The 23,616-nt window shown below is 40.5% G+C and overlaps 1 protein-coding gene across 6 annotated transcripts in view; it reads left to right on the forward strand.

The window, feature by feature from the left end:
* The window catches only part of PLCE1 (phospholipase C epsilon 1), a 342,109-nt gene that overhangs the window by 297,580 nt on the left and 20,913 nt on the right, over positions 1–23,616 (forward strand). For 4 of the 6 annotated variants that reach the window (XM_021074005.1, XM_021074008.1, XM_021074006.1 and 1 more), the window contains 8 exons: positions 2,613–2,742; positions 5,920–5,961; positions 7,409–7,530; positions 8,421–8,538; positions 13,333–13,464; positions 15,329–15,619; positions 20,869–21,032; positions 22,544–22,805. In XM_021074005.1, coding sequence (XP_020929664.1) covers positions 2,613–2,742; positions 5,920–5,961; positions 7,409–7,530; positions 8,421–8,538; positions 13,333–13,464; positions 15,329–15,619; positions 20,869–21,032; positions 22,544–22,805 — 1,261 coding nt within the window. The remainder of the gene's footprint in view (positions 1–2,612; positions 2,743–5,919; positions 5,962–7,408; positions 7,531–8,420; positions 8,539–13,332; positions 13,465–15,328; positions 15,620–20,868; positions 21,033–22,543; positions 22,806–23,616) is intronic. The other 2 variants (XM_021074007.1, XM_021074009.1) reach the window with 1 other exon arrangement.

Consider the following 23,616-nt stretch of genomic DNA (forward strand, 5'->3'; position numbering starts at 1 on the left):
TGAAAAAAGAAAAACAATTCCCGGGTTGAACAGGCGTGGGAAAGCCTGCACTGGAGATCTTTGAAGAATCGTGATGCCCTTTGGCATATTCAATGAAGGCTCTGTGAAATTCTGTAGTAGGAATGTGTTTCAGTTTGTGAGAGCTGCTGTTTTTAAACTTCCCTTGTGTTTTGTGGTTACTGTTATTGTAATTTTTTTTTTTTGCATAACAGCTATTTAACACCATGGAACTAGTGTCCCATAAAAATGTTGAGCCCAGACAGTGTTCAATTATCTGGAGCAGACTGCATTGTGAGAAGTTTAAATGGATATAGACATAGCCTAAATTGTATCTTTCTTATGTATATATGTTTTTAATTGAAGTATAATTGACTTACAGTGTTGTGTTAATTTCTTTTTTTTTTGTCTTTTGTCTTTTTGTTGTTGTTGTTGTTGTTGTTGTTGTTGTTGTTGTTGTTGTTGTTGCTATTTCTTGGGCCGCTCCCACGGCATATGGAGGTTCCCAGGCTAGGGGTTGAATCGGAGCTGTAGCCACCGGCCTACGCCAGAGCCACAGCAACGCGGGATCCGAGCAGCGTCTGCAACCTACACCACAGCTCACGGCAACGCCAGATCGTTAACCCACTGAGCAAGGGCAGGGACCGAACCCGCAACCTCATGGTTCCCAGTCGGATTCGTTAACCACTGCGCCACGACGGGAACTCCCGTTAATTTCTACTGTACAGCAAAGTGATTCAGTTATATATACACTCTTTTTTTAATATTCTTTTCCACTATGGCTTATGATACGACATTGAATATAGTTCTCTGTGCTGTACAGTAGGATCTTATTTATTATCTCCTTCATATATACTAGCTTTTATGTATATATTTTTATTATAAATATAAGGCCAAACACAACCTGTATCACAGAATTCTTTATTTTATTTGGTTTTTTTTTTTTTTCTTTTAGTCTTTTGTCTTTTTAGGGCCACACCCACGGCATATGGAGGTTTCCAGAGGGTCAAATTGGAGCTGTAGCTGCCAGCCTATACCACAGCCACAGCAATGTAAGATCTGAGCTGCGTCTGCAACCTACACCACAGTTCACGGCAACACTGGATCCTTAACCCACTGAGCAAGGCCAGGGTTCAAACCTGCTTCCTCATGGTTACCAATCGGGTTCATTAACCATTGAGCCATGACTGCAACTCTGTATCACATGAATTCTTAACCTTAGTGACATCTACAGGTATAATACAGGTGGTATTAGATGAAAAAAAAAAAGTAACATCTTCATTTTCACTAACCTCTAGCTGAAATTCAGCTAAACACCGTAACATTGGCAATAGCTTTATCACCAGTTAATATCACAGTTGTTGCTAATATCTCCAAGAATTATTTACGCTTATCACCATTTCAAAAACATTACTTGACCTAGTGTTATGTATCTTTTACTGCGTCAATAAAGAAATATATTCCTTGTAGCACAGTTTTGTTTTTTACATTTAATGACTATATTCAACATTCTCTTTTTTTCCTTTATAATCATATATTTTATTTTATGCATTTAAAAATATCATTCTGAGAAGGGATCTTGCCTCACCAGACTGCCTGAGGGTCAAGAATCCCTGCTATATTAACATTTAACATCTAGCCTTTTATGCATGTCATTTTATATCATCATAATCATTATATATTGACAGAGAGCTATATAGTTCTTGAACAAAGGATATGAAATTATATATATTCACATAGATACATGTGTGTGTGTGTGTGTGTGTATATATATACCTACATGTATAAGTATTATTTTTATCTCTATTACACACAAAATTCTGTATTCTTTGTTCAATAGATACCACAATTATTTTTTCAAGTCTCATTCTCTCAAGCAGATACACCATAATTTACTGACTTCGTTCCTCTATTATTGGACTTTTGGGTTGTTTCCTGTTTTTAATCCATGCAAGTAACTTTTTCTGTATTTTGGACTATTTCCTTATGCTAGGTTCCCAGATTTATATTTATTCTTGTACAGTAATTCTAAGTCAAATATAAAGGCAAATGATCTCCCTGATAGTACACATCAAATATGCAGAATTTTCTAGGCCTGTCTTATTAATCTGATTGATGGTTCAGATAAAATCTGTTGAAGAAACCTTATTTAAATCAGACATTATTTTGGTCTCATCCAAGGGATTCTGACATTTTTCTCAAGGTGAAAGGCCTTTAGATAGCATTTTAAGAAGAAGAAAAACGCAATTTCTTAGCAGAGCTTTACCTTTCCAAAATGGATAGGCTGATTTACTTCATCATTTGAGATTGCTGCTGGTTCTCTGAAGCACTCAGGTTTCTCCTGGAGAGTTTGCCTGAATGGCTGGATACCACACACAGATCCCTTATGATTGCTTCCTAAAAGATCCTGGATTCCTCCTGTAAGGATATTAACATTTGCCTAAGTATTGATATTGTAGTTAGGTCAACCTAGAGTTTTAGGTTTTTTGCCGAACGAATCAAAATAGGTTAAGCCATTTTTTGACTGTGGTAAGCATTAGGTGATCATTTCAAAAACCATAAGTGAAAGATTAGCAGCTAGGCGTCTGCAATCTTTAATTATTGGTATTTTACAGGCTCATCAGCTAGCATCCATGCAAGCTCAGGCTTATAATGGTGGCAGTGCCAACCCCCCACCTGCTAATAACGAAGAAGAGGAAGATGAAGAGGATGAATATGATTATGACTATGAATCCCTCTCTGACGGTAAGAGAACCAACCGTATGCTGTGCACAGGGAAGTGCCTGAATAATTTTATGTTGGTTTTTCTTTTTTGTGTGTGTCTTTTTTTTTCCAGAAATAAGTCTGGCACTCCATAGACTAACAATACAGATTGGTGTAATATTATCCAAGAGTTTCTGGAATCCTGCCTCTTAGCAAAGAGGACCAAGCAAGGAAAGGGATTCTGTCAGCCACTACAGCAACCACTCAAGGAAAAAAGAGGAGGGTTTGGGAAGCAGCACAAAGGTTGTTCCTAAATTGGTTTCTAGAGAAGGAAGTTAGAATCACAGCAAAGAGATTATATTCTCAGCCTTTCAGTATCTGGAGTGGCTGATGCTCTTGATGGGAATTGTAAACTGTGGCTAAATCTTTTCTCTCTCCTGCACCACCTGCAGGGGGCAGCATCACATTCCCATGGTCTCTGCTCCTTCCTTTCACGGCTTGCACTCCAGCTTTTTAAGAGCATGGAAAAGGAAGAAACATCATTTCCCTCCTGCCCACCCCACTTCCCCTGGTTTTCACATTACTAAGCCAACCAGACATTTCCGCCCCACCAAAAAGATAAAACATCCCAAATGGTGGCTAATGGTGTAATACAAAAAAGTCACATCAATGATGTTACCTCCATATTACAGGTGAATGATGAGAGAAATAGGTTTCAGGTGTGTTTCATTTGCACTAAATTAGTATCCTTTCCTAGAGATTGCAAAATGTTTTTTCAGGTACCACTGATGATGGTAAACTGTTTACTTTTGGCAACTTCTGAAAGACAAAAATATAGTAAGGAAAAAATGCCAAAGTTCTTATTTATTTAAATGTTATAATGTCCAATGTATTACTGCTCTGTGGGACATTGTTTTGTTCATATGCAGATATGCCTAGATAAGGGACCATTTTACCACTTGTCTTCTCACACAGCACAATTGTCTCCTAGCTGTGTGTGGTTCTGGAAGCTTCTGACATGGCCAGTAGTTACAGTCCAGTCTCTTCCTGCCGCCAAATACAGTACTCGTCTCTGTCCATTTAATATTTGTCCTTAGTACTAGTTGATTGCTTCATACCATCAACTAAAAGCCTGACCTGAAATCCCATCAAATAACACAAGGGGCATATTTTCCAATGGGGAGGTGGAAAGAGGGAGAAGATGGAAAGGAGTTAAGATAACTTCTTGTATCCTATTCCTCAAAAGTTGTGGGAACATGAATGTTTTTGTGTTCAACTTATTCTACCCTGTGGATCTCTACCACAGTCACGGTGATATTGTTTCATAGAAGAACATGTGTATTCGATAAGAAGTGAAAACCACATTTAAGGAATCAACCAAATCCAAATGTCATTTGCCTGTATAAGAAAAGTTTGTGCTCTGAAAGATAAAATCGCTCTCTCCCGTAAATTACTTCTGTATTTTGTCTGTGCTTTTGAAAACAGGAAAGGAGAAGCCTTTTTTAAATTATTAGTAGTATTGCTAGTATTATTATAGGAAGTTTTGATATGTAGATAATAAAATGAACAGGTAGGGGAAAGAGATTTATGATTTATTTTTAGTTAGGAGGGTAAAATTTCTCTGATAGTTGGATGCTTTTTTAAAACCCCTGTGTCCTGAAGTGGAGGAAACTTGGAAAGCACCCAGCAGGTTCTGTTCCAATAGACCATGAGACCTTGGGTCAGTGTCTTTTCACTGCTCTAGACTTTGGGTCCCTCAGATGTATAATGGCAAGTTTCCATTACTTGTTGGCAATTGTTCTCTCTTCTTCCAGCACTAACATCTATGCTCTAAGACAGTTAAATCCAGTACCATTGCATGATAATTTGCCACTTTATGGAAAGATTCCTCTGACTGGCTGATTCCCAACTGCTCATGTAGTTATGCCATGACTTGTTTAAGCTCATCCTACTCAGGCTTCCTTATGCTACTGTTAAATGCCCCGTCAGTCTTGTCCTTTTGGTCATGACTTGTGGTGTCTACCTCATCCCTGCCTCCCTCACCCATCTTAACTTCCTCGGGCTGAGAGGAGAAGAAAATAAAAACCTGCTTGCTGGGAGTTCCCTCAGTGGCTCAATATCCATGAGGTTGCAGGTTCAATCCCTGGCCTTGCTCAATGGGTTAAGGATCCGGCATTGCCGTGAGCGTGCTGTAGGTCACAGATGTGACTTAGATCTGGCATTGTTGTGGCTGTGGCGTAGGCTGGCAGATAAAGCTCCAATTCGACCCCTAGTCTGGGAACTTCGATTTGCCATGGTGTGGCCCTAAAAAAAAATTAATTAATTAATTAAATAAAATAAAAATCCTGCTTGCTATGTTAGGACCATTCCTGGCTTCTTAAGTTTTCTCACATTGTTATAATGATGGATCCCTTTGAGGATGATATGGAAGCTGTGACCAGTCCCCTATAAAATAAACATGCTCTCAAATTTCTACCTAAAATTGCAGGAGTTTTCACAGGCCCTCTGAGCCTTTCACAGGCATCTTAGGCTAAGAACCCATCTTTAAAGTCTGGATGGCCCAGTTCATCTCTGTGACAACTCTGGTCCTCAGTTTTCACATATATAAAATAAGCAAGTTCATCTAAAACCTCTTTTGGCTATAAAAATGTGATAATTCCTAGCCACAAATTTACTTCCAGAAAATATAAAGAAAGTTGCAAATGAGGCTTATACACTTCGGGAACTGCTTCAGCCTTTTGGCCAGTAAGTTCTTAATGAATATTTATTTAATTAAATTTTATTAAATAAATATTGATTAATTTTTTCCAACCTTGCTGTTTATCTTGACTAGCTTTGAACATGCACTAAAGTACGGGTTTAGATTTGCAATTTCATCTAGACATTCCATGACAATGATTGCATGATTCTAACAAATTAATCCATTTCTATTCCTTTGACATAAAGTAATTTGGGGGAGTATTAGCACAATCAGTAACTGAAAATATGTACTGTGAATGTGGCGGCATGATTAATGTTAAGAGTGTTTGTACTTCTTTTATTGCTAGCCCTTGCATCCCTTAATAGTCAAAATGTAAAATCAATGGATTTCTTGTTTCATTATCTTGTAATCTAAGCAGTTGTTGTTTAGGCTTTGCTTCATTCCTTAGTTTTTATTATCTGGCTTTTTGTCTTAATTTTTCTTACTTTTATTCCCTTTCTGATTCTGTTTTTCTGTAGCTGATGTCCTTACTGCTTCTCCTGCTCCTAACAGTCAGGAAGGTAAAGCCATTTGAACCGGGCATATTAACTGCATGAATGTTGGCATTCTGTTTCCAGTTTCTTAGCCCTGATTAGCATGAAGTTGTGGCACTTGTAAGAATAAAAACATTGATCTCATTTACCTCTCGGTGGTCTGCGTGGCCCTGATTTGGTATAAGGATATTTTGATCTAAGCATTTGTGGTCTGATAAGATAGTAAATAATGGGTGAGAAATGAGCTTTCTCGTTTTTCATTTTAAAAGAACATAATCACAATGTAACTCTAACACCTTTAAAATCATTGTGAATAGAAATACCAAAGAAGTATAAGATTATATGTCATACTTTGGAAATTTTCAGATATATTTTAATTCCTGTCCTTGAGAGTTCCACTTAATAAGTTAATAGACAATAATGAAAACTTTCCTTTCCAAGTAAGTGTAATTGTGAAAACTGCACTGCAGTATTTTTTTTTCTTCTAGTTTTGGCATTTCTAGAGGTAAGAGGAGCTAATAGCTTCATTCTAAAATGAGAGTGGGGGGAGTTCCCGTCGTGGTGCAGTGGTTAACGAATCCGACTAGGAACCATGAGGTTGCGGGTTCGATCCCTGCCCTTGCTCAGTGGGTTAACGATCCGGCGTTGCCGTGAGCTGTGGTGTAGGTTGCAGACGCGGCTCAGATCCCGCGTTGCTGTGGCTCTGGCGTAGGCCGGTGGCTACAGCTCTGATTAGACCCCTAGCCTGGGAACCTCCATATGCCGTGGGAGCGGCCCAAGAAATGGCAAAAAGACAAATAAATAAATAAATAAATAAATAAATAAAATGAGAGTGGGGAAAAAATAAAATAAAAAATAAATAAAACAAAATGAGAATGGGAGTTCCCATTATGACTCAGCGGAAACGAATCCAACTAGTAACTGTGAGGTTGCGGGTTCTATCCCTGGCCTCGCTCAGTGGGTTAAGGATCTGGCATTGCTGTGGCTGTGGTGTAGGCTGGCAGCTATAGCTCTGATTCGACCCCTAGTCTGGGAACTTTGCTATGCCACGGTCGTGGCCCTAAAAATCAAAAAATAAAATAAAATGAGAGTGTTTAAATCATGTAGGCACCATCTAGAAGTGCTTCAGCCACTAACTTCTTCCTAAACTTGTGTGCTGAGAACTTCTTGACAGGCTATCTTTGATAATGTTTGCACAGTTCCAGTCATCTCTATGCAAATGTACCTTCTCATTTAGATTGTGTCTATACAGTATCAGCACTACTAGTAAATTAGTCTATTCAATCAAAAGTAAACACATTACTTATCAAATTTTAAAAATTATACTTCAAACTCATAATTTTGGTAACACGTAGCCAGAGCCTCAGTCTTACAGACAAGTGTAAGTACCTGGATATCCTTGCAGGGATGTAGACATAGCCCTTAAGTGAGACATTCTGTTCTCATTCGCTGAAGCCTGTCAACTCATTTTCAGACAACATTCTAGAAGACAGACCTGAAAATAAATCATGTAATGACAAGCTTCAGTTTGAGTATAATGAAGAAATCCCCAAGAGGATAAAGAAAGCAGATAATTCTGCTTGCAACAAAGGAAAGGTACGTGAATGGTTTCTGTTAAGTTACACTCAGACTGTGGTACTCTTGTCAGTTTCAGATGGGCTTTCACTCCCTCCCTATCCCTTCCCTTCACCTTTCCCCTCACTTTCCCTTAGATGCCAAAACCCACATGGTGATGATATGGGACCCCCATCTGCCATTTGTAGAAGGTTAGTCCTTGATTCGTCCAACCAATACCTGCTGAAATCTTAGTGAATAGCAGGCACTGAGATGGCACAGGAGGTGATTTAGTGATTTGGATGAGCATGTAAACAGTGCTTGAAATTAAGTACAAAGTAGAGCCCCAATCACAGTGTCATCAGAGCCTCGGGGAAGATGATATTAAGAAGACAAGAACAGGGCATTCAGACCAGTAGGATAGCCTCTTTGGTACCCTCAAGGAGTGGCTACAAATTTTTAAGGTGTTTGGGATGACACGATAAATGGGGCTGACAGGGAAGTGTTGACAGAGAAAAGACACAACGAATAGAAAGATAAATGAGATACCCAGACCTTACCCTCAAGCACCTCAAAGTGTGTAGACTCAGCAGATCTGTAGACATAGTTGCTGTGCATTGTTGGAGAACAAAATAAAATATACCAAAAGTTTGAGCCACAAAAGATACTCTACTATCTATTTAGTCAACAAATATGCATTGAGTGTACCACATTTAAGACTATGCCCTGAAGGAAGATGACGGATGAGTTAGACTCAGTCCTGGCTCTCAGAAAGCTTTTCTCTCTGGAGGGTGTTAGGACATTTCTGTGGATAAAGAACAAGGTGAAACATACTGATAACAGGAGAGAGGAACAGATAAAGAGCTTTACGGATTCAGGGATGACTGAGTGGCATATGCCTTTGTCAACTGGTACCATTTTTCCCATGATAGGTTTATGACATGGAACTGGGAGAAGAATTTTATCTTCCTCAGAATAAAAAAGAAAGCAGACAGATCGCACCAGAGCTTTCTGACCTTGTCATCTATTGCCAAGCAGTAAAATTTCCAGGTAAGAATAGGCAGTATCATTTATAACATTCAAAGATAGGCAAAGGTAAAAATATATCATTTATTTAATTGGGCATTGTGAATGCTCTCAAAATAACTAAATTGTGTTGCTGAAGTCATTGTTACAGTACCTTCTAAATATTATTATTATTATTATTACTATTTGCTTTAACAAAGCTCATGAGGAAAATACCATAAATGTTCATTCTTCAGCTTATGTCTTTTCATAATATTTAGTGATAATATTCATAACACCTAATGACTAAAATTTATTAAGCACTTCAGTACCAATATTTGTGCTCAGTATTTTATATACATCATCTTAGTTGACTTGATAATGATTCTCTGAAGTAAATGGATGGATCCTTATTTTAAAATAAACAGTCTGTGAGAGATATAATAATTGGGCCAAGGTTTCAGAGCATATCAGTTAAGACTCTTATGTGAAAGTGGCAGAAATTGACTAAGCAAAAAGGAAATTTATTGACTGCGTCAAAAAATGAAGGGAAATGTGCATCACAAGTTTCAGGTACAGCTTGATCCAGGATTTTCTCTCTCCCCATTTTTCACTCTGCCTCCACTGTATTGGCCCTTTTCCCTTTGTGGTTACAAGGCTAGCACAGAATATTTCTAGATTCAGCCTCAGTATGCATCTCTTGCAGAAATTTCAGCAGCAGTTTCTTGTTTTTCACTGGGTCCATTGCCTGTGCTCAAACTAATCACTTGTGTGCACTGATCTGACAGTCTGGCATGTGCAGTGATCTGACATGGCCCATCCCTGAGCTGGGTTGTGAGTCTCCACCCAAACTGCCAAGATCAAGGACAAGGTTTGAGTGGAAGGCTTTCCCCAGTTGGCCATTTCTAGAAGTACAAGTGAACTTATGCTATAAATCACTTCCCCTTCAAAAAATTTTCATTTCAGGAGTTCCCATTGTGGCTCAGCGGGTTAAGAACCCAACATAGTGTCCATGAGGATACAGGTACAATATCTGGCCTCACTCTGTGGGTTAAGGATCCAATGTTGTCCCAAGCTATGGCGTAGGTCTCAGATACGGCTTGGATCCAGCATTGCCATGACTGTGGTATAGGCCAGCAGCTGTAGCTCTGATTCAACCCCTAGCCCGGGAACATCCACATGCTGCAGGTAAAGTCCTAAAAAGAAAAAAGAAAAATGTGCATTCCAGTTAGTAAATGGTAGAACTATGATTCTGAAGCTTGTCTGTCTCCAAAGTCCTGCTGTTAACCATAGCACTACACTGCCTCTCTTGTTAGGGTGTGCTGTCAGTGAGCTCATCCTAATGAGGCAGCAGGAGGTGGAGGGCAAACAGAAGTCAGAAAAATTAATCTCTCCTTATTAAGAAGAAAGATTCCCTTACTTACACAAGATTTCTGAGGACAGAAAGGAGATGGAATTGGGGGCATCCATCTAAATGTTAATGAGCAGCATATATGAATTTGGCCTGGAGAGGGAAGTTAAAATACCACCCCTGATTTTTTTCATGATGTTCTGAACGTAGATCCTGACTTGCAGAGGCTTATCTTCTCACTCTGCCCTGCAAAGAGGACACAGATATTGGGCTATTAAAAAATTAGGTCATGGCAGCCTTTTACCCACACCAGAGGGGAAAAAAATCAAATTCCTCAATTTTAAGTTTTCTTCCATAAACTGGTTTTAAACTTCTGATAGCTGCTACTGCTTATCTGCTAGCAAATTCTGTTGAAGAGGATGTGAATGAATAAGTACAGTACAAAGATTTCAAAGAAATGCAAGAACCTAGCATGTAGGTTTAGCTTCACAGATCCTGACTTTGTCTCATAAGTACAATATGACCATACCTGCAGCTTTGAAATTGTTCTTATCATGGGATAAAATCATCTCCCTGTCAAAGAGCCTCGTGACTTGCATGTCCTTTATCACAGAAACAAATGTGAACACCACTTCCACTCACAAATCACACTCACTGCATCTCTTTCTTTGTAAATTCAGCTGCCATTGCACACAAACTATTCCTCTAGGTTTGTCTTTTCTTCTCAAATACTGAGTAAACAAAGAATATAAATTTCCAGAGATATTTGAAGTCATCCTGAGAAATAGTGTCTGTACAGATAGAGGACTATGGAAGGGTCAAAAGGTCATTTGGTCCAGCTTCAGACTTGAAGCATAGGCAAAGCGTGTGGTTGTTTGACTTATTTTTAAAGTTCCAACTATGCTTTTTTTTTTTTTTTTGTCTTTTTTTGTCTTTTTAGGGCCTCACCCACAGCATGTGGAGGTTCCCAGGGTAGGGGTCAAATCAGAGCCAGCCTACACCACAGCCACAGCAACGCAGGATCTGAGCTGCGTCTGCGACCTACACCATAGCTCACAGCAATGCCAGATCCTTAACCCACTGAGTGAGGCCAGGGATTGAACCTGCATCTTCATGGACACTAGTCAGATTTGTTTCTGCTGAGCCACAACAGGAACTCCCAAGTATACTCTTTTTTAAAAATGTTTATATAACACACATTCTTTATAGATATATTATATTTTAATTTTTTTTTAGTAATTGAAGTTTTTTACATTTTTCTTTTCCCAAATTTATTTCCTTTTCTCAAAATGACTAAATCGTGTTACCAGAATCATTGTCCTAACACCTTCTAAATATTTATTGTCATTATGATTTGTTTTGATGCTAAGGAGGAGAATACCATAAAGTGTTCATTTTGCTACACTATTGATTTTCGTTTTAACACATTATCAATTTCAACGCATTTCACCTTTCACCATCCCAAGTCCTTTCCAAGGAGCCACACTGCAAAAATAAATCTCCAGAGCAGTGAGGCACCATGAAGATCATGGGTATAACCTTCCCCAGAAGTCAAGTCACTTCTCCAAGATCACAGGCCTGCTTCAGTGGCAGGGCTTGACTCCTCAATGACCCTGACCAGGCCAGGTCTATAACTTCTCTACTCTTCAGGCTCCTTATCGGTGAAAGAGGCATAATAGTCCTACCTTGCAGAGTTGTTGTAAAAATTAGCAATGAAGTATACCATGTGATTAGCACACTGTCTAAAAAACAGTTGGCTCTTTGGAATGATTGTTGTCATTGATAAACGGGCCAACATGACAGATGAAAGCTCTCTGTTGTTCCTTCACTTATTGCTCTGAGCTTCTCCAGATTCCTTCCCATTTCTTGATTGCCAGCCCTTGTTTACTTGCTTACTTTCCCCCCCACCCTAGAGAACACCCAGGCTCCTCACAGGAGGGCCCTCCTACCCCTGAGGGATGGCAACCTGTGCCAAGGTGCGTGCAAAAACCCTCAAGTAAACACAGCCCCTCACTCCAGCCCCTCACTGGTTTAACTTGGGAGAAAATCCACTATTAAGTCACTCTGTAGGGGGCAAAATGCACATAAGCTAAAGCATGAGAACTTGCCAGTCCAATTTTGTGCATCTTTGCAATTACACATTCTTCAGAGAAAAATATAGAAGCCCCACAACTGCTGCAAACTGAGCGTTTTCTCTGAACACAACATTCTATTAAGGGGGTAGATATACATTTTCTCATTTAATCCTAACCACAACACTTTTGGAGATAAGGAAGAGTTGGTGAGAGAGATTAAGTAACTTATATGAGGTTACACCACAGGGAACAGGGTTTAAACTTAAGTCTACACTCTTATTAAACACTGCTTTATCCTGACTTTTCTTTTTTTTTTTTGTCTTTTTGTCTTTTTTGTTGTTGTTGTTGTTGCTATTTCTTGGGCCGCTCCCGCGGCATATGGAGGTTCCCAGGCTAGGGGTTGAATCGGAGCTGTAGCCACCGGCCTACGCCAGAGCCACAGCAACGTGGGATCCGAGCCGTGTCTGCAACCTACACCACAGCTCACGGCAACGCCCGATCGTTAACCCACTGAGCAAGGGCAGGGATCGAACCCGCAACCTCATGGTTCCTAGTCGGATTCGTTAACCACTGCGCCACGACGGGAACTCCTATCCTGACTTTTCTGATGATATTCTTGGAAGGTTTATTTTCCTCTCAGAGTGGACCTCCTGAATGATGCTTCAGCTAAAGGAATTACTTTCTAATGATACAGTTGTAGACTGTGGGAACGATTTGGAGGCAACTCTGACTTCACTGGTGCCTCTAAGTCACACTTCCTGCACTGGAGCCCCATCTGTATGGTGTGCGTTCATTTCCTCATTCAGCAATTATCTGTGAAATTCCTGCTGTGTACAGGGCACTGTGCCAGGGAGTGGTTGGACCAAGAGTGAGAAAGAAAAGCCTGGAAACATAATTATCATCATAATATGGTTCCCATTTAATCCTGGGATTAACCCTGTGAGCAAGTTCCTATCATTGCACCCATTTTGTAGATAAAGAAACTGAGGATGAAGAAAGTAGATGTTAAATCAAAGCTCACACAAGCAGGAATTGATCCTAGATAATAAGGATACTACAGCTCAGGCTCTTGGCTATTCTTTCATCTCTCCAAATTGTGTGATAAGGTTCTGGAGCACATTCTTTTCATGTACTTTTTCAAAATCTTCCTGGTGTACAATCAGGTGGGTGAGAGTGTGATTTTGTGGTCATTCTATAATCATCACGCAGGTCTGGTCACATTTGCCTACAAAGATAAAAACTTTGTTGTCATCCCCTACAATGCTATTATTAACGGTGCGAAAAGTATTAGTAGATCTTCAAGGGAGTTTGTGGGAATAGTAGGACTTGAAAATAAACATTAACAGGGATGGAAAATGTTGAGTTCCCTTGCTTGCAGTTTTTGGCTTATTTATTTTCATTTTATGGGAACAGGCCTGTCAACTCTAAATGCATCTGGCTCTAGCAGAGGAAAAGAAAGGAAAAGCAGGAAGTCCATTTTTGGCAACAATCCGGGCAGAATGAGCCCCGGGGAGACAGCATCATTTAACAAAACATCTGGAAAAAGTAAAGTCACCTTCTGACCATAGCTTTGCTTGATTCTGCATGCTGGAGAATTCTGGTATTTCACTGTCTAAGCACTTCCCTGGAACTTTTTTAATCTTTTTTATTTTCATGAATGTATCATGGTATCTAAATGTGGTATAAATATTTTTAAATTAGGAAATTACCCTCCTAACTTCCAAAAAAATAGCATTTCACTGAAGATGTTCTAATAGTGTTTGCCTCAAAAGTAAAAATTGGAGCCACCTTGGAACCTTCTCGTGGTTCCTGGAACTTCGCTCTTCACTATTTTAACTCCAGAAGATATATCCATTTTATTTCTAATTACTTTTTATTGTCAAAGTAATAAATTCTCATTGCTAAAAAACTCAAAACAATACAGAGTATTATTTAAGTTTCTTTCCACTCACATCGTCCCAGTTCTACTCCCCAGAGGTAACTGCTGTTAAGTTTATTGTGTTTAGTTGAAGAAAAATAAGATCCTTTTTAAGAAAACCCAAATGGGATATAACCAAACATTACTTTTGTAGTTTTTATACTTGCTATAACTTTTCACATAGCTTTCTGCACATAGATCTACCTTATCCTTCTTAACACCCCTATATTATTCCATTGTGTAGATATGCTATCGTTTATTTAACCTCTTCCTCACTGGTAAAATTTTTGGGTTGCTTCATAGATTTTTTTGGTTGCTGCTTTTTTTTTTTTTGCTATAAATATTTCTAGACTGAATTACCCTTGTACATATATTATTGTGTATTTGTGTAAATATATACACAGGATAGATGGGGTAGGGAGGCAAAGGACTTTCGGGCTTTTAATTTATGTTTTAATTTTTTAATTTATTTTATTGAAATACAGTTGATTTACAAGGTTAAAATTTACAATTTTATTGAAATACAGTTGATTTACAAGGTTAAATCAACTGTTCATTTCTGCTGTACAGCGAAGCAATTCAGTTATAGGTACATATGCACTCTTTTTCATATTGTTTTCCATTATGGTTTATCACCATATTGAATATTGAATATTGAATAGAGTTCAGGATATTGAATAGAGTTCCCTGGGCTATACAGGAGGACCTTGTTGTTTATCCACCCTATATATAATAATTTGCATCTGCTAATAGCAAACTCCCAAATTAGGCTTTTAATTTAAATTGATGTTGTTACACTCATTTTAAAACCCAGTATCTGGGGAGTTACTCTTGTGGCTTAGCAGTAACAAACCTGACTAGTAGCCAAGAGGACATGGGTTCAATCCCTGGCCTTGCTCAGTGGGTTAAGGATCCAGCATTGGTCACCTTGAGCTGCAGTGTTGGTCACAGACGTGACTCTGATCTGGTGTTGCTGTGACTGTGGTGTAGGCTGGTGGCTATAGCTCCAATTTGAGCCCAGCCTGGGAACTTCCATATGCCACAGATGCAGTCCTAAGAAGAAAAAAAAAATTAGTCAGAGTTCCCTGATGCCTCAGCGGGTTGAGGATCCAGCATTGTCGTTGCTGTGGCTTTGGTTATTGCCATGGCACAGGTTCAATTCTTGGCCCAGGAACTTTCACGTGCCTCAGTTCAGCCAAAAAAAAGAAAAAAAAAGAACAGCTCAATAGCTTTTTTTTTTTTTTCTCTGCAGAATATCTAGTTGGCTTTACTGTTTAGTGAACAATAAACCATTTACTGATTCATGAATAGTTAGCACCCCATCTAGCAAATAGAAAGGCTGTCATTTTGTCTCCAAGTGGTGGACTAACTCACAGGAAACACATTCTGATGTGTGATGTGTGCTATAATGGCTTACTGAGATGTTCAGATTTATCTTTCTAGAATATTCAGTTTTCTACACTAATCTGAGGCTAATCTTTGGGGGTTTAGGTTCCTGTGAAGGAATGCGGCAGGCCTGGGAGGACTCTTCTTCCTCCGTCAACCCAACCACGTCCCTCAGCGCCATCATCAGAACTCCCAAATGCTATCATATCTCCTCGCTCAACGAAAACGCTGCCAAACGTCTGTGTCGCAGGTATTCTCAGAAGCTGATCCAGCACACTGCCTGCCAGCTGCTGAGGACCTACCCGGCTGCCACCCGCATCGACTCATCGAACCCCAACCCCCTCATGTTCTGGCTTCATGGGATACAGCTCGTGGCACTCAACTACCAGACCGATGGTAATGGGCCTGCTTCACCCGAAAGGGTGCCTCCTCACCTCTCTCCTTTGCATCTTACATCTCAAATGTAGTTCAACAGAAAACATTTTTTAAAGAGGGCAAGATTCCCAACTGGGACCTATGGGACTGTGAAAATACAGAAGTGAATTAGACATTGAATTGTGCCCTTGACTTTTTTAGAGTTAAGGCAACAGAAAAGAAATATCAAGGAGCCCCCTACCAGGTTCCTGTTCCTGCCCCCTTTTAAAGCACTTCTTAAAACATAAAATTGCTTGTTAGGGCTGTGTCCAGTTTGTTTTTAAAGATATTTGGGGGCAGAGATTACCTAATGCCCCTCAGTAACTGTTTTGCTGATTCTTGTTCTTGCAGTTAAAAAGTGGGGTCTCAGGCGTTCCTGTCGTGGCTCAGTGGTAAAGAAACCCATCTAGGATCCATGAGCATGTGGGTTCAATCCCTGGCCTTGCTCACTGGGTTAAAGATCCTGCCAGCAGCTGTAGCTCCTCTTCGACCCCCAGCCTGGGAACTTCCATATGCTGAAGGTGCAGCCCTAAAAAAAGGAAAAAACAAAACAAAACAAAAAAAAAAACCCGAGGTCTCTCCAGACACTTTGCAAGTTAATATAGGGATTGATATGGAGAATAATGGTCAGTGCTCTAAGAGTAGATGACACAAAAGGAAGCAAGTCTGTGAATAGCATGAACAGACAAAGTAAGATCATGCTTCTCTACTGTACATGAGACTCTCTTACCAGGGATAACTGATGAGACCGAAAACTCCAGAGTAAAAGCTACCCTTTATTGCATACTCAGTGTGGTGCACCAGGCACTGTGCTCAGTTTTTTACCTCTATCATCTCATTTGTCCTTTGAAATAACCCTAAGAAGCTGGTACCTTTATGATCCCGATTTCCCAGATGAGCAAACCAAGACACAGCCACTAATTTGCTCAAGATCACAGAATATCTAATAATGATAAATTCAAGGACTCTGGGTGTTTAAAGGATAAAAGCATTTTGGCTCCATTTAGCTGTGAGGGAAGGTGGGAAGTTACAGAAGGTAAAGGAAGAGCAGATGAGGAACGTTTCCTAGAAGCTCATTCAAAAATCAGTCTTGTCTTTGTACGGTCAAGCAGCCTTCTCCTTCTTCTCACATGAACCAGATCAGATCCTAAGCAACCATGCTGAACCATCAACCACAGCATAACCCTGTCTGCAGCCAAGGTCAAGCCACAGCTTTAGCTCTGGGACCAGCTAGCCACCTGGCACCACCAGAGCCTATTTGTGGCTAATTCTACAGACGTATGATTAGAGACATCAGTCATATTTTTTGCCCTTCTTATATTTGCTTTTGTCAGTTGAAATTGAATAAGATAATGCAGGTGAAGTACCATGCTTAGCATAGTGCCTGGAACACAGAAAGCATTCCACAAACATTAGCTATCATTAAGTGTTTTTGATAAGTTATGAAAACAGTATGATTTGGACTCACAAGTGGAAATAATAGTGAAATATTTTCAAAGCTGTAAAAATTTATTTTCAAATCTGTCCCCAGTGGCTTGTGGGTTTATATCTTTGGCCCTGACTGTAGCCCCGTGTCACTGGCGCCCTTGGTTGATATGATACTGAAATAGTTTAAGTGAACTGAAATAACTAGCAAAATGGTTTTCTCAAGGAAATGGAAATGCACTTGGTTTTGGATGTGTCCTTTTTCCTGAAGTTCTGAGGCTGGCGCAGACACACTGGCTCCACTGATGGCAGAGGGAGCCACAGCTGAAGGAGGCACAGGAATTACCCCTCCTTGGGCCTCCCTGCAATCTGGAAGCCCACACTGAGGCTGCAGCTTGGCCTCCACTCACCCGTGAAGGCTCTGCCTCTTTCTCAAGTCAAGCTGGAATGCACATTCCAGCAGCCCCACTCAGGGGAGGCAGGTAGCTCTGTTGAGTGATTCATCCTTAAGTTTCTCTACATAATCTTCCAACCCAGGAGGAAGTACTGCCATATAACTTCTCTTGATTCAATGCAGCAAGCCATGATTAAATATCTCCCACTCTGGACAAAGCAAAAGCTACATGCAGTTCCAGTGTGTTCATCTGTAACTGGGGTAGAGCCTGGTCAGTCTCTTGCACATAGTAGATGCTCAGTAAATGCATGTTGCACTGAACTAACAGACTGTCTTGATAAGCCTCGCTGCAGTCTGAACCTGTGGTTCTCGAGTTTTGGTCCAGATACTTCTAGGTGTTTCTATGTGAATTTCAAATCTGAATAGACAGATAAGAGTCAACATAGGAATCTCTATTTTTTTCATTTTTGAAAAGAATTCCTAGGTTAGGGAGTGCTTGATTTTCCATGAAATATCCCAACCATATAACAAAGAACCCCTTCCCATTGTCCCTCTAACATCCATATATGTTACATGGATCATCTGCCTTAAAATTTTTGAGTTTTGGGGGGCCCCGATGCCCCTAAAATGTGTCCATGGACTTAGGGCCTTCTCGTCCCAGAATTTCGAATGGCTCCATCAACTCTGAGAAGGTCTGCAGTGATCCGCAATCAGGAGTAGTCCAGGTCTACACTCAAGAAAACCAATTCTTGAGTTTGGAAACTGACTTGAGCCTGGTATGTAGACTCTGGATACTGCAGGCAACCACCCCTCAAAGTTCTTTCCATCTGGGGCCAAATGATTCCTGGCCTCATGTCTTAGGACCTACAAGTAGATAGAAATGCAACCCCAGTCAAAAGAGAAACTTTTATTAATATTTCTTAAGCCTTCCTGAAGGATCATCACACCCTTTATGATGACTTTTCCAGCCCCAAAATATAGGGATAATGATTATAAGAATGGTCCACTTAATACAGTTTTTTTTTTAATGAATAGAAGGCCATAAAGGTAAGGATATGCTTGATCTGTCATCCCATGCAGTTGATAGAGTCACACAGATCTGTGCACTTTTTTTTTTTTTTTTTTTTTTGGTCTTTTTGTCTTTTTAGGGCCGCACCTGTGGCCTATGGAGGTTCCCAGGCTAGGGATCTAATTGGAGCTGTTGCCGCCGGCCTAAGCCAGAGCCACAGCAATGCCAGATCCGAGCTGCATCTGTGACCTACACCACAGCTCACAGCAATGTTGGATCCCTAACCCACTGAGTGAGGCCAGGGATTGAACCCTCAACTGCATGGTTCCTGGTCAGATTCATTTCCACTGTGCTGCAATGGGAACTCCTGTGCACATTTTTTCATTTGGTTAAAACAAAGGTTTTAAAACTATAGCCCTAGATGAAATTCTGTGAACACTCTTAGGGGACAATAAAAAAACTAGACCTGTGTCCCACCTTTATTTCAAACGGAGCGGCTCCACGTGGATCTCTTTTACATGCCAAACCACTAGATGAGATTTTAGTTAAGAAAAAGGGCTTTAACACTGAGAACTATATCTAGATACTTGCAATGCAGCACAACAATGTGAGAAAAAATTTATATATACATGTATATATAAATGCTGTACAGTGGGGGAAAAAAGTGTGTTGGAGGAAATAACAATAAAAAATAAATTAAAAAAAAGAAAAGAAAAAGTGCTTTGAAGTTTTGGAAAGCTGGAAAGACAGACACAGTGCTAATGAAATAAGACTTCAAACCCAAATGAGTGCTGACACCATAATCATAATTTCATAGCTACTGTTTATCCAGCACCTTGTATGTGCCAAAAAGAATTTCACACATGACCTCATTTATCCTCTGTGAGAAGTCATTATAGGGCTTGGTAGTTAAGATTGGGAACTGTGGGTCCGGCTGTCTGGATGCAACCCTAACTAGCTGTGTGCCTTGGGCTTTTTTTCACTTCTTGTGTCTCAGTTCCCTCATCTATAAAAGTGAGATTACTCAAAGAATCTACCTCATTGGTTATTGGGGGGCAGTGATATACATAAGTTCTTAGAATGGAACCTGGTACATAGCAAGAATTGAGTGAGTAGAACTGCTGTGCTTTTGTTAGTAATACACTGTGTATTCATTTCACATTTACCAGCTCTTTGTGAGCTACTTTGCTTCACTCTTTGAACCATCCTAGCCCCAGTCCCTGTTTCTCTGTCACAGAGTCATGTGGGAAGAGAATTTTCTCCCACTGCAGTCAAGACAATTGGCCTCAAAGAATCAGTCACACTGGGGCTGGCAGAGGCTTGACAGGAAGGGTCCTGTGCACCACTTTTATGGATAAGGAGACTGAGGCCCAAGGAGCTTTCTTATTTGTCTAAGATACCTTACCCCAGGAACTGCACACAATCCCGGCCAACCACACATACAGGGAAAGCTTTACACATGAGACAAATAGAGGCCAACTTCTCATTGCTCCGTGGTGCTTACTTACCACACTTTTCCTTGATGTTGGTCCATGTAGCAAAGTTCATTCTGCACTTGGAAGGAATCTATCAGAGGGAACATTTGTCAGGTGTGTCTCATAAACTTGTTGCTCATTTGGAATGCAACTTTTCTACAGACTTGCGCCATCAGATGAATGTTGGAGTGTGTAAGAGCCCAAAAAGGGATCCGACCATTCATCAAAGAACTATGCCAAATAAAATTTGGCCACAGAAGACTGGAAGCTGTTGTGAGGGTTCCCAGAGTTTGTGATTGAGGGGATTGTGGACATAATGCAAATCACATGTGATAATTATTTTCTTTCCTATTTAACTACAATTTAAAAATAGAGGTAGAAGTACTATAATTTATGAGTTGAAATTGAGATTGCAAGGAGAAGCACCATTTCATTGGCTCTGCTCCCAGTCCTTCTTGGATTCTTAAGATTTTGTCTTACGTTTGAAAAGCAAGAATTGGTCATACAATTTTCTTCATGGTTTGGCATTTGGGGATAAGAAAATGCCATTATGCCGTTCTAAAATTCAGTATAAATTTAAGTATTTCAAAGGTTATTTATTGGAAGGATGTTGTAAATTTTTATTTGCAGAGGAGTTTTTAAGAGGCAGGAGTTTTTAAGCAGGTCCTGAGTGGAGCAGGAACACCAGGCATATCCCATAGACTGAGCTCCATGAAGACAGGGATTTTGTGTCCTATTTCCTGCTGTAGCTCTAGTGCCTAACATGACCTGGCACATAGTAATCAATCAGTCTATGGAATGAATGGGTGGTTCTTTCTTCATGCTTAAGCTTAGGGAAAATTGATATAAACTTCCTTTGAACCTTAAAGTCAATTTAAAAGATAACATTTAAGCGGCAAAGTAACAAGCAATGTTGACTCTTTTGCAGACCTCCCTTTACACTTAAATGCTGCCATGTTTGAGGCCAACGGTGGCTGTGGTTATGTTCTGAAACCCCCAGTTCTGTGGGACAAAAACTGCCCCATGTATCAGAAGTTCTCTCCCTTGGAAAGAGACCTGGACAGCATGGAGCCCGCCATCTATTCTTTAACTGTAAGTCTGACCCCTGTCATCCCAATGGGAGGGTGTTTAAGCCCTCCTGAATATGAACTGCCTTTGAATTCACAGCATGGCAAAGCTCTCGTGTCACAATTTTGTTTGTGCAGATGTGGTTCCTAAAAGAATATCTTTCTCTCTCAGAAAGCAGCAGCTATGGCTTAGGTATGAAGTCACTGTATTTGCCAGAGCCCAGTAGGAGGAGTTATGAGCTCCATACTGACGATGGTAATTCTGTCTCCCAGGGCCCCCAGAATCATAACTCTGAGTGCATCGCATAAAAGCTGAGCTCCTTGTTCGAGCAGGTCATCTTAAACACTTAACAAACTCTTATGAGGTAAAACAGGCATCAATATACAAAAAATTCAATATCTTTCCTTCTTGCAGTTTAACCTTTATCATCTCTGGTCTGTCTTTATTCCTTTTATTGCCTAATTAACTAATTGTTAGAACTCTACAGAACGCCCTTAACATCAGAGTCCTGGTAGCAAATTACTCAATTTCTCCCTTCTCTCATTACCTCTTCGCTGAGGAAGTAACCACTGAATGGTTACTTCCTTCTGCCCATCTGTTTCCCCCAGAAAGGAGGAATGCCAAGCAGCCTCTGCTTATGACACCTCAAACCCCTGGGAGGTCCCCACTCAGAGATTTTCCTACCGTAGAACTGCTTTTCCTCTTTCCCTAAAACAGTAGGGCAGTAGCTCCTTTTCTATCTGACCATTTTTGCTAGACTTGAGCATAGCTTCATGTTTACAAAAGGCTACGAATTAATTTTTAAAAACATTCCCTGTGACTTGCTCCAGAACTAAACTCTTCAAAAAAAAGATTTTGAAGTTATAGGGGAGTTCCCGTAGTGGATCAGCCAGAAACGAATCTGACTAGAATCCATGAGGATGCAGATTCGATCCCTGGCCTCGCTCAGTGGATTGAGGATCTGGCATTGCCGTGAGCTGTGGTGTGGGTTGCAGATGTGGCTCAGATCCCACATTGCTGTGGCTGTGGTGTAGGCCGGCAGCTACAGCTCCGATTGGACCCCTAGCCTGGGAACCTCCATATGCCGCAGGTACAGCCCTAAAAAAGCAAAAACTTAAAAATTAAAAATAAAATAAGATTTTAAAGTTACAAAATACACATATAAAAGATTTTGAACAGAATTTTAGTAACAGATTTGTGGTTACATATATAAGATTTTCTCCTGTGTTTCTCAACTTTTTGAGAAACTTAATTTTGTCTTAATTGCCTGGTTTTTGAAGCTATCTGGACATTTTGACAGTTGCAACGCTGTAGTTAGGTGAATGCTGTTGACAAAATAGACTTCCCCATGATTCCAGACATGCACTTACCTGATTACAGTAACTTTGCCCTTTTCTTTAAGCAACTTTATTTATCATTTATCTGGTTAATTCCAGAGTGTTCTTTGTCTTTCTTTGTGGAGGGAAGCGATGAGGCTCAGAGGTGACCTGTTTCCTTTGCATCCTCAGTGATTTTGATCCCTTTCTCCCCCTCAGATTGTTTCTGGGCAGAATGTGTGCCCGAGTAACAGCACAGGAAGCCCCTGTATCGAGGTTGACGTCCTGGGCATGGCCCTGGATAGCTGCCACTTCCGCACGAAGCCCATCCATCGCAATACTCTGAACCCCATGTGGAACGAACAGTTCCTCTTCCGGGTTCACTTTGAAGATCTCCTGTTTCTTCGTTTTGCCGTCGTGGAGAACAACAGCTCAGCAGTCACTGCTCAGAGAATCATACCACTCAAGGCTCTAAAGCGAGGTGAAATAAAACTGTCAAACATTCATGATCATTGTAGCTGAGCCCCGGAGTTCATTACACTCTTTGCTCTACTTTGTGTATGTTTGAAATGTTCATTTATATGAACATTAAGTTAAATGTTAAAATAAGAGGCAGAAGGAAGTAATGAGTTTGAACCCTGAGTACATCTCAAAAGATGTTTTTCTTTTCTGTTATTCTAAAACCCAAGATTATTGACAACATGCATTATGAAGGGTGGCCTATCCCACCACTGTTGACGTTGGGAGCTCATGTTCCCATACATCTCTCCCCAAGTAGTGCCCACCACACCCCTGGCATGTTTAAGGCAGAGATTGACGTAAGAGGAAACCCAGAGCAGGGAGGGTTAGTGTGGCATCTGTGGGCTGAGATTGGAGTCAGTGCCTGGTAGGAGTGCAGTGTCAAAAGCAGGGAGTGGACTTGGGTGCAGAGCAGGGAAAGAGGAGAATTCCCAGCAAAGGCCAGAGCTGCAGACTTGCTGTGCATTGGCTTTGCTGTGGCCCTTGGGGGAGAGATGTCAGCTTATTACACCTTCCTAGAATGTCTGTGCATTGCTTCTTGAACTTTGATATGCATTGGAGTCACCCAGGGCTCTTGGTAATAAAATGCCAGTCCTGATGCGGTGGGTCTAGGGCTTAAGGTTCTGCCTTTCTAACAAGCTCCAGGGACACTGACCCTGCTGGTTCCTTTGAGTACCCAGGTTCCAATACAGACTTCCTCCCACAACAACAATCAAGCTGCCAGCCTCTGAGCTCTACCAATACATTACTGTTTTCTACTTTTTGTTTTTTTC

The sequence above is a fragment of the Sus scrofa genome, chromosome 14 (assembly GCF_000003025.6).
Source record: "Sus scrofa isolate TJ Tabasco breed Duroc chromosome 14, Sscrofa11.1, whole genome shotgun sequence".
Taxonomy (NCBI): domain Eukaryota; kingdom Metazoa; phylum Chordata; class Mammalia; order Artiodactyla; family Suidae; genus Sus; species Sus scrofa.